This window comes from Coturnix japonica, chromosome 23, assembly GCF_001577835.2.
Source record: "Coturnix japonica isolate 7356 chromosome 23, Coturnix japonica 2.1, whole genome shotgun sequence".
In the NCBI taxonomy this organism is placed as follows: domain Eukaryota; kingdom Metazoa; phylum Chordata; class Aves; order Galliformes; family Phasianidae; genus Coturnix; species Coturnix japonica.
In genome coordinates this window covers 3,790,838-3,802,628 of record NC_029538.1, presented here as the reverse complement: position 1 = coordinate 3,802,628, position 11,791 = coordinate 3,790,838, and the positions used below count along the sequence as shown (strand labels likewise).

The 11,791-nt window shown below is 42.2% G+C and overlaps 1 protein-coding gene across 1 annotated transcript; it reads right to left on the bottom strand.

Annotated features, from left to right (window-relative positions):
• Positions 1-4,379: 4,379 nt before the first annotated feature.
• On the bottom strand, positions 4,380-11,791 carry PSMB2 (proteasome 20S subunit beta 2). Its single transcript, XM_015883274.2, has 6 exons — positions 11,619-11,791; positions 10,828-10,950; positions 10,375-10,445; positions 6,661-6,823; positions 5,499-5,548; positions 4,380-4,609 (listed from the first exon to the last, which is right to left on the bottom strand). Exons 1-6 carry the CDS (start codon positions 11,707-11,709, stop codon positions 4,502-4,504), a joined length of 606 nt encoding a protein of 201 aa, XP_015738760.1. The 5' UTR covers positions 11,710-11,791; the 3' UTR covers positions 4,380-4,501.

The following is an 11,791-nucleotide window of genomic DNA, read 5'->3' as shown; positions in this document are numbered from 1 at the left end:
AAAACCATTTTCCCAGCAGGCATTAAAAGAAGTGGTATTTGCAAGGGAGACAAAGCGCTCGCTCCAGAGATTGATTTAGCAGCCCAGACAAATAGCGTTGTGTGCAGCGTCCCACTATTGCCTTAATTATCCTAGCAGACTTCAGGAGAAACAACCCAAAGCCAGTCATTACACAGAACATGGACATGCTGACCCAGAAGGTATCATTTTGGTCTTCCTGCCCAACCTTCTTCGTAGTGCAAAGAATTCCCACTGTGGCCACCTGAACATCGCTGCATTTCCAATAGGATGCCACAAATAGCAATCATAATTCCAGGCACTGAATGCACAATTTGACCCCATAAACTGCAGTGCTGCAGCATCCCAGTAACCCCCCAAAGGCAGAGGGGTGAAGGATGCTCCAAATGGCTCCTCTGGGTGTTTTATCCTGACACCTTCAGCTGCTTCATATTCTATTCTTCCCAGCAAACCAGAAGCTGGAAACATATCCTGAAACTCAGAAGCATTTCCCTTAAGGATAGATTCCCTTTGGTCACAAAGCCTGCAGCCAAAGATATGTTAAATGGACACATAAAGCTTGAAATTGGCTGAAAAACATCCAAAAGGCAGCATTTCCTTGGTGTGACTGTTCTGGAACGACCTGTACTCAACATGAACCACCATCAGCCCACTGTTCTCAATCCAAACCAAATTTCCATGCATTCCACATGGTTCTATTCTCTCTTGCAATAGATACATATCTGCTAATTCTCTTATGGCATCTAGGATTCGCTTATTCTCAAGGGCACACTGTGAGAAGGAAATCATGTTCTTACTTACACTGTTACAGACCTGAGCAAAGGGGATCCATAATAAGCCTTTCCACAGCTTTTGAACATAAAGAACCTTTTGGTTTAGTTCTCTGCAAACTTTGGTGCCAACGCAGAAACCAAAACCTTATGGCTTTACAGCTCCTAAATACACCAGCAGAGGTTAACCTCAAATCTTTAACCAGCTTATGTAAAATCCAGAGATGAAGGTAAGCTGACCTCTGGCAGTGTTCACACAACCAGCCTTCCTGGTGTTTCACCAGAGCATGGGCAATAAACACTAAAGTAAATGTGAAAACACAAGCTTCGAAATATCAGATGTACCAGACCAAAGCCTCAGGTGTGCTGGTTTGGAGAGGTTTCTTGCCGTGCTTTGAGTGAATACCACAAGACACATGAAATTAGAGCCCAGTTTTAATTGTTTTCTTCTTGAAGGTGTCCACTCAGAGCAATGCTACTTTAAGGGTGACCATGAAAAATTGGAAAAAGCAAGGCTGAATCTTAGCATGATACCTTATAGCCACTGTCTGAAATAGCATTACATGGTGCTGAGTTTCTGTGACCATCTGGTGATATGCACAGAGATGAAGCAGCCAAACAAGTTTGCAAGGAGGAGGTGGATGCAAGATCACTGCCCTCTGCTGAATGGAAGAGGCTTCCGAGAGCCCACAAATCACGACACCTGAATCATCTTTGCCTTCTCTAAATTAACTAAAGGAGATGCACTATTTGCATACCAAAAAATCCTGATGACCTCAAGGAGGCCTCTATGATGCAGGAGGTATTTTACCCAAGTGAAAATGCAGTTAGTCAAGCCATTGCTTCAGACAACTGGATCACTTGGTTGGCCCCACACAGGTCCTGTGTTTGCCTTTGAATTCATTTATAGATCCAAGCTTACACTACACTCACTGGTATCCAGATTACCCATATTTTACTTTCACCTCTCCATAGGTTTGATCTGCCAAATTTAATTTGGAATAAGACTTGCTAACCTTTAACACTTCACTGTATTGCACAGGGAGAACACGCTGCCAATCCCCAAACATCCTTTACCCTCTCACCATTCTTAAACAGAGGGTTTGCTCTATTCCATCCACAGCTGTCTTGAGTTAGACTACACGAATAAGCTTATTGGATAACTACCGAGTTGCACATTAGCACAGAAACAAAACACTTAAAATGTCACTTCACATTTTCGAGACAACTATTTTCTTTGTAGTGTGGTCCTCTGCAGGTCATGGGCACTCAGAGGTTCAAACCAATGCAGTTATGAGCATGGAAAACACAGTAGAAGTACAAGTTTTAATGCTACCACTTTCATTTTCCTCTTTTTAACACCTGCTAAAACAACTTAGGCCTGTTTAGTTTGATCAGTACTCACCTGAGAATTTCCTGCGCTTAGTTATGTTGATGGCAGCCTGATAACAACATATGGAACCTCTGAATAAGGTTAAAGCTCTGAAGAATGTTAAATGGCTCAAAGGATAAACTTCTTACAGGTAGGATAAATTAATTTTTCCTTCACACAGTGCTTGACAAGTAGCAAAGTTAGAGGCAGTTACAGGCATCCTCAGAGCTCAAACTATTCCATACAGGATATTCTGTCCCTCCTTCAGGCTGGAAAACTCAATCAACCAAACCTGATGTAATAAACAGCCCTTTTAGCTTTAACGTAGAGGGGAAAAAAAGCCTCTTCTGACTGTGCACTGTACACTGCTACCAGGCCAACTCCTTCAGCACAACCCAGACCCAGCAGCTCTGCACCTACCCTCACGCTCTCAGCATCAGCACAGCCCTAAGGCACGCAGCTCTGCTCCTTGTAAACTGATCTCACTGCTCCCGAAGAGATGAGCTGGTGCAGTGATCTGTTACACACACACTGCTCAGGAAAAGACCATCTTTAAACAGGAAGCCTAAAAAGGAGAAAAAAGTGCCTTGTTAACTCTTTAGGCCCTGAGGCTTTGCTAGTAAAACATATGGTGAGAATTACCAGCCAAAGCAAAGCAGAGCAGCTCACAGTGGACAAAATACCCTGCAAATGCTACCTTGGTTTACAACTTCTATGCTTGTTTTTTTTACTATAAAAACAAAAAACTATCAATAAAAAGCAGTATTTTTTGTTCAGTGTAGCCCCAAAGGTAAAACAGGGAAAAGGTTTCCTCCCCCTTAATGGAAAGCTTAAAACTTTTCCTCTCAACACCCCACACATTATAATCAGGGAAGTCAAATGTTTCTGAATCTAAAGCTCAACATCACAGCAGTCCTTTAAAACACCCCACAAGGTTATATAGCAAAAGTGTTACACCTTTCCTTACAATAACAAATCCCCACCAAAAAAATCTCTCTTTTCTCCAGAGGCCACAGACAAACCTCACTGCAGACCTATTCTTTTGTTCTTTTATTTTTGTCAATAAAGAAAAGCCAGAAAGAAACCCCAAAAGGGCTGTATTTGTTCATTTCTAGAGGTTGCTGCTCTGCTGGTTTCTGATGTAACCCCTTACATCCTTCACTCAATGGGGGATTCAGATCCTGGTCCTCGCCCTCAGGCAAAACATATGTTCCACTCCAACCTGAATCCAATGGGGATGTTTGCAATGGAATAATTGTTTTTTTGTTTATTAATCACCTGCATGCAAATAGGTGCCAATAAAAACACCAGGCAGAGCCTCTGCCAGACTCTAACATGATCTAATAGCACTGCAGCCCAGCTTTGGTGTCAGAAATAATGACTGCCTCCAATAAGGAGGCATTGCAACTTTGATATGCAGTGACAAAAACATCACATCAGCTCACCCTGCAATGATGACTTTGAAAAAGAGACAAAAAACCTGCAAAAACATTCAACATCAGTGGTAGAATTAGAGATGCTGCATATTAAGCTGAAGAACTACATTAATGCAACATGAAGAGGTGAGATTTCAAACACAAACTAGAACACTACTCATGTTAAATGTGACCTGCCAGGGGAAAATCATGCTAGGGACTCCTTATGGGTGAAAAAAAACAAGACAGTTTGATGTTTAAGGCAGCCAGTTGCAGTGAAATCCTTCAGAGTTTGGGTTGGTGGCTTTAAATGAATCCAATTGCAGACAAGAGTACATCAAAGAACTGATGATTAGACTAATTCTAGAAAGAATTAAAGACCACATAGTCTGATGGGACTTCAGATTCATATTTAAGGGTAGTGTTAGGAAGCAGGATGAGTAAAGGCACAAGTGCTGCAAGTTTACTCTGTAACACTGAGCGAGGCTCAGCCACCAGTTTTCACGTGTTCAGGAATACCTGGTTTACAACTGGCAACTTTCTGAAGAGAGAAACATTTCTGCATTCACTGAAATGGAGCTGTGCCTATTAACTTCAACAGAATCAGGATTTCAGGGTAAACCCATGCATGGTACTCAGCCACGTCCTGAACACCACCTGTACAGAGGATATCAATGCAAGTACCCTAATAACACACAACAGAGCCAAGCCAAAAAAGCCAAAAGGAAGCAGAGGTGATGAAAGATGAAGTGGCGGAAATTATTTACTTCAATACTCCCAGGAAGGACCAGTAGAATCAAAAGATGGAACTGGCATAAATGTCAATCTTTATTCAATCTCCCAGCAAAGGACACACCGTGGGTGCTTCAAATGAATATTAAAAAACCAAAAAACACAGTAAGAAAATTGAAGAAAGATCTCAGGGGTTAAGACAATGCTTTTAGAAGGGGTACATTGTCCACTTCATGGATGCCATCTTTGTCAATGAATCGAGCGTTGAAAGAAGTCAGATTTAAGATGAAGCGTTTCTGAAGCTGTTCAAAAGACAAAGACAAAGGGGGTAAGATTCATTCACAGCTTAAACAAAAGAGATCAACATTATTTAAGGGAAATGCTCTTGCTCATCAAAATTTCCATCCTGTTCTTGTTGCTAATGTTTAACGTCACCAGAACTAGGGTGATTTTCACAGCTCAGGAAACATTCAGAACAATTTTGTTACAGTATTATCCATGTTAGACCAGAGATGCAAAACACAAAAGCCTGTTAGCAAAGGAGGCATTTAAGGAGGAAGACAGAGCAGGCTGTAACTTAGGGCACAGCGTATGCATCAAAAAGAATTTAAACAGAACCTTGTTAGAACAAGTCTTCCTAATGTTTCCCTACTTGTTCCTTCCCAATGATATTAAATTCAATCTCAAAGACAAGGACAGAGAATATTCTCCTTCAATAAAAGCCTCGGAGTCCGAAATGATACATTTACATTAAAATAGATTACGAACTTTAAGGTCAAATCTTCACCCCAATTAGACTTAAATATCACTTCACAAGCTGAAGAGAAGTACCTTCTAGTTAAGTGTAACACAAGTAACAGAGGGATGCTTGCATTACGTTCAGGAGCAACATAAAAGGAAGTCAAAGACTGTCTGTATCAATATTATGCTAAGCATGAAAGAAGCAGAAGTAAAGAAAAGCAATTAAGCTTAAAGTTTATGTTCTGGAGGACATGAACCATGCTAAGACAACGCAAGCGCCCACAAATCCTTTTCCTCAGTAGCTATTCCACATCTGGTCAATGTGCATTTATTATCCCTTCTGGCAAAGAGAGCAAAGTATGCGGCAAGAGGAACAGGAAAATATCAGCAAATGAATGCAAACAAACATTCCTTTCTCAGGATCACAAGGACCCACGTTTGGCAACTCACCTCCTGTAGACATTTCTTTAGGAGCTCCACAGCTTCCTCACGTGTGATACCTGAAAGAAAACATCCCCAGATTGATTTAATTAGAGGCCATCTCTCTCAACAGAAACTTTATTAAATTTAAACAACTTTTCAGCTGAGCACCAAAAACCTTACTTCCCAGCTCACAGAAAACACTTTCCAGATGTACTGAGGACGCCCTGAGCTGAAGCACTCACGCTGCAACAAGCCATTGAGAATCGATTTGTTACACTGAATGGGAAGCATGACGGAATTTTGCCTCCCATGGCCAGGGAGCAGGCTTTGGAGGAGTCCAGCCGCCCCTCTCCCCTCAAGTTTATTACAGTTTTAAATCAGCTCCATCTGTTCACAGCCGGCTGCAAGTCAGTGACAGTAGGCGGAGATTGGTTTTAGTGCTATGTTCCCTGCTGGGTATTAGTTTTAATAATGGGAAAGGCACGTGTGTGATGCCCCTGCTATTCTCACACATTAGGATAAAATCCAGCACTGGATAGGGATGGCAAGCCATGACAACCTATTGTCGTTTACTGTTTTTCCTCTTTTCACAAGGAGTGATGAAAATGTGGCTCCATCATTTGTAAAGGACATTGCTAGAAAGCAGCTAAGCTCCATGGATCTCATTTCTAAAGCTTTTGTTCCAGACTCACATTCACTGTTCAGTTAAAAGAGCTCCCATTAAAATAAAATTGCCATCTTACAGCTGCTTTTCTTGCAGTCGATAGATGGAAGGACTGCTAAGTGAACGAATTCACTGTGAGAATAAACTCAGCTTTGCACAGTAAGGAGTAAAGCAGTTCTGAAGCTAAAGTCAAAGATGTGCAAAGCTGGAACTGCAGTTAATGACGTCTTCTCATCTGAAAAATAGGGATGGAGCTACAACCATACACAATTATAATCAACTACTGTGCCAACTGACCTTCAGCACCCCTGAGTTCTGAAATAACCTTGCTAAAAAGGAATGTCTTTTCACTCCTATATTTTTGATACATCACAAATGAAACCAACCCAAGACATGGAGCAAAAAGAAGGGGGACTGAACTCTGAAGATCAATATTCTGGCTCTGGACACATCAAACTCACACTTTAAGCCTTTAAGTTATTAATCAGCAATGGGAGAATTTGTTTCTCTGCAGGCTCCACTTACCTGGCTTGTAATAGCGATCCAGGATGCTGAGGGTAAGGAATGCACCATACCCATGTGCTGCAAAGGGAGCTTTAGCCAGAGCTGCAAGGTAATCCATATAATAAAGGGCAGGACCTTCATGGTCATCATAGCCAGCCAGGAGAAGGTTGACATGGTAAGGGGTCTGTGAACAGAAACAAGACTTTGTTAGAGCAGCCACACACAAGGCTTTGGATCTTAATTATCAGGCAGAACAGCAACACAAGTTTTGCAATTCTTTATGACAAAATGACTAGCAATTGACATCTATGCTCTTCACAGGACATGCTGGACTTCAGTATAAGAGCAGATGAATTCTCCTGGTGTTACAGCACATAGAATCAAAAAAAAGAGTACAACCCTGCCTTGTTTTATTTAAGATTCCATGGCGCATTCAAACTAAATAAAAACTTCAATCATGTTTCCACAAAGGATTCTTTAATTTCAACATAAAACTTGAGGGTTTTTACTGTCAACACGGGAGCACAATGTGAGCATTCTGCAGTTTGTAAGAACTCCTGTTAATTTAATATGCTCTTTTCTCAGTCACGCTACTGTTAACCAGAGACCATTTCAGCACACATGAAAGCTTATAAACGGTGCAGCGTGAACAGATATATACAGTGTTGCACTGCCTTAATTGGCAATTAATTTTTTATTGCATGTACCGAACTTAATCTTTACTATTTTGCTAAACTGATCACACGAAGCTCTAAGGAACTGGTTTGTTACCATTTAAAATTGACTAAGATGTTGCACCACGATGTACCATTAATCTTAAAGCATAGCAGAATATCCATAAGCAGTAACTATGCAGCTGCATTCCTTTAATTAGGCTGCATTTTATTTGTTCTCCAACATCACACAAGCTGATATTTAAAAGCTGTGACACAAGATCACTCAAATCACTGTGTGACTTTGAATTACCAACACTGGCATATGTGAGACACTCAACAATGAATAAATGCTGTTATGCAGACTCCAATCTGTAAGCTATTTTTCAGCTTTACATTCTCCTACTGAAGGGCTGAGACAACTTCTTAATTGCAAATAAATTGTTACCCTACTATTCCAGAAAGGTAGATTTAAACATTAGAATACATGATCTATGTATTATTTCCCTGATAAATGAAAATACTCTCATACACTGAGCCTTCCTGTTGAGTTTAAACAGGACTCAGTTCACACCCTCAAACAGTGACATTTATGCTCACAGTACAGTAAGATGCAAATACTCACAACTACATGGAACTTAATTGTAAGAAGTGAATATCTCTCCATTTCCAAGGCTCCATTTCAAACTAAACCCAGGTCCACTGTCCCAGACTCCTCAGAGGACTATGGGCAAAGGGTGACCAAACACAAGGCATGGCTTTCACTCCAGGATAAATGCAGCTCCCCCTCATTTGCCATTAGAGGCCGTATTTCTCGCCGCAAGTAGCTTTGCACTTTATGCTGTTTGATTTAAAATAACTGCAGCAATTAAGGCACGTGTGAAATCCTTCAGAACTTACAGCTGAAGAGAACAGCTGTGATAAACACACCAAACCAACGGGATCAGGAGGCTGGGCTGCGACAGGCAGCGGTGTGACATCTGGCGGAAGCCAAAGTCACAGCAAGGGGGAGGGAGAAAGGTGGGCGTGAGGAAGCATCCTGCCAAGTGTGGACAAGGAGAGAGGAACTGACAGCCTTCCCTTGGACTCAGGCCAGAGCCTGTCACCTATAATTAAACACAGCATCACAACACAACGATAAGTTGAACTTCAAAGGGTTTGAGGGGTGTTTTTCCTGTTCCCCACCACCATGCACACTCAGTAGTACATCCAACATATAACACTGGCATTTGATTCAGCAGGTGAATCAATGTGGAGGCAGCAGTGGAAGAGGAACTGTAGCACCACTCACCTATTCAAAAGCCAACAGTTTCTAAATTGGCATCACTTACAAATGAAAACCACACTCTAATTAGAATGGTTTCAAAATTTATCAACATTAATGTAATAGTGCGCAGATGCCTCACTGTACCAGCTGGTGAACACTATTTGTTTTCCCCTTCCATTTCTCATGCTTCTGTTTCGACTCAGAAAGTAAAGCTCACAAGTGAAAGCACTGCCTGACAGCAGACATTTACTCCAGAGAATATTTATTAATAAGGTCTGGAGAAAAGCAGGGGAAATAAACCTCCCTCAGTAGTGTGGAGCAGAATAGTGAACTATTAGTGAATCCTACACGCAACTTAAGGTGATACTCAGAGCTGGTGTTAATCCTCGTATCACATCAATTTTTAAAAGGCACAAAAAAAGAGGAAAAAAAGTTCTAATGGCAAAGTTTGTATAACCCAATTCTAAATGCACAAGAAGTCACGATGTGCTCTCAGTACAGAGATCACTGTAGTGTGACAGTGTCAGAGTGCACCCCTTGCTCTGGGGCATCGCCATCTGCAACAGCACAACATTTTGTCTCCAGTAAATAAACACATCTGCCTTTGCCAGTGCCCTCCCTACTGTGCTGCCCATCTGGAGCAGGTGACATGGAAGACAAGCAGGGGCTCAGGAAGCAGGAGAGGCACGGGGAGGGATCAGGCCCCAAGGGACATGGCACAGAAGACAGTGCTACATCATGCCACATGCTGCCAGCTAAGGATGCCAAAACCTCTGCTAAATTACTCCTGTTAGTCGTATTTAAATCCTATTATGAAATGGTTCCTTCTGCAAACAGGCAGGACACTCAGTATTGCCTCACCTGTATAACACAAGGACCTTGCAATGAGTTATTCCACTGACTTGCTCTACAATGCACAGCTCTGTGCCTCATTCCACACATGCCTAATGCTCAGCAACAAAGCTGATGTTGAAAGGAGCTTGAATGTGCCCATGTAAAATATGATTTCAAGCCTGTGAAGTAAACTGCTGGAATAAGCACCAACCTCATTTACCCATGTCCAATCCCTGCCAGATTTGTTCAACTTCATTTTCAATATCCTCTTTGCTCTTGTTTTGTTCTATGCAACACATTGGGAATAATGCTAACCAAGTAATTCCTAACCTTCGATCTTGAGAAGCCTGTTTGCCCCTCCTGAAAACACTAGAACATTTTACGAGAAGAATTAAGCCTTTTCTCCTGAGGAAATAACATTTATTTAAACACATGTTCTGCCCATTTATCGAATTGGGAAAGCTCACATCCAAGGACATTAACGTGCACGCAGCCAAACAAGATGAAAGACAAACAGAAGTTCTGACTTCACTGTGCTTCAAAGGGCATCCCAGCATGACAGCTGGAGAATCACCGACGGGATGCATTTATTAGCAACACTTTGAAAGAAATAACCATGAGAAAAATCAGTAATTTGAGGAAAAAAATATAAAGCTTCAACTTGGATTTTACATTCCCTGAAAGCCTCGTGTTGCTGTTTACAAAAGGGACTTGTTTTGCTAAGCACATCAAACAGCTCTGCTCTATTAAATCATTTTCCAAGAAGATTAAACGGATTCAGTGTATTTGCATGAAAACTAAGAACCTTATCTCGATGTCAAGGAGCCTTAATGCACTTATTAGGCTCAAATATGATCAATTGATGATGAGCATGCAAATCAATATGTAACAAGAAATGCCTTTTCCAAGTGAATCCATACACAAATACAGGAGCCAACACCTTTACATCACTTTGGCCATAATCTTTTGCTTACTACTCACCCGACTCCGAAGATAATCAGCCAGATTCCGCCGTGTGAAATTTGCAGCTGCAGTAGGAGACAATTCATAACCTGGAGGAGAAACGAACACTTGATACAAAGCCATATTCACATTGAACTTCACATTTTTTCCATGCTTTTTTTGAAACACTAAATTAATTCTTTAATATCAAAGTATTACGTCATCTAATTTGGCTAATCAAGGTTTATTCTATAAGCTACAGTTACACTGAAGACCACAAAGAGCCCTCAAAGTCCAGGTAGCTCACAGCTGTACACAGCATTCAAACACTGCTGGAAGAAGTTAAATACAAGCATGCAGCTGGAACTTCTCAGCCATATATATGAGGAAAGCTGCTAGCAGCAAACATGCAATGAATGCCTCCCTTAAAAGCCGTCACTCGTGTTACAAACAGCTCAGTAAGGCTATAGATAACAAGACTCCTTCACTCACCATTTCGCATTTTGTAGAGCTGAACGTTCTTCTGGATATATTCTGCAAACTGCACGGTGTCTCCAGCCTCCCCCACACACAGCAGCAGGATCTTCTCACTCATCTTAAACATCTTATCGTGGTCTAGACCAAGGAAGCAAACAGATGTGAAGTGAAATACAGCTTTATGCAGAAACACCATTGGTTGTAATAGGATTATCAACAACAACTGACAGCTTTTCTGGTAACATTATAGAGTTCAGGGTTTGTATTGAGTGCTACACCTTGTAAACATCCTTTTAGCCTGTGATAGTACAAGAGGAAGAAAAAGCCATTTCTGACCATCTTAAAGCCTTGAGAACATCCCAAATGTCGTCCCACATCAAGAAGCTAAACAGATATTGCAGCAATTCACACACCTTATGTCGCCCTCATATCCCCTTTTCTCCATTAAACCCCCTTTAGCATGAACACAACTCCAACCAAACCCTTCCTCCTTAGCAGGAACACAACCAAGCCCTCCCTCCTGCCCCCTTATTCCTCTGGGTCATATCCCATCCGATAACATGATGTAAGCCAACAAGAGACGCTTATCTCGAGCATTAAGCGACCACAACCACCTTGACACAGCCCTGCGAGGCCCTGGCTGCCATTAACAGCAATTAACAGCCATTAATAAGAACCAGGCCTGATTTAAAGGCCCTCACAGCTCTCCTGTACCTCACACCATAGGCCTCAAAGCCTCACAGGGGGGACGAGGCCTAACACCTCGACGAGCAACCCGAACAGCAGCAGCACCGCTCGGCTCTCACCGTGCTTCATCTGGACGATGCTGGAGGCGGCCACGGTGTCAGCAGCCACCAGCACGTAGTCGGGGCCCTGGATACCGATCAGATACTCCATGGCGGCCGCGATCCGCCGCCCCCCTCGGTCCGCGCCGTGACACAGCGATGCGCCGCCTCCACCTCCACGCGTGCGCCGGCGC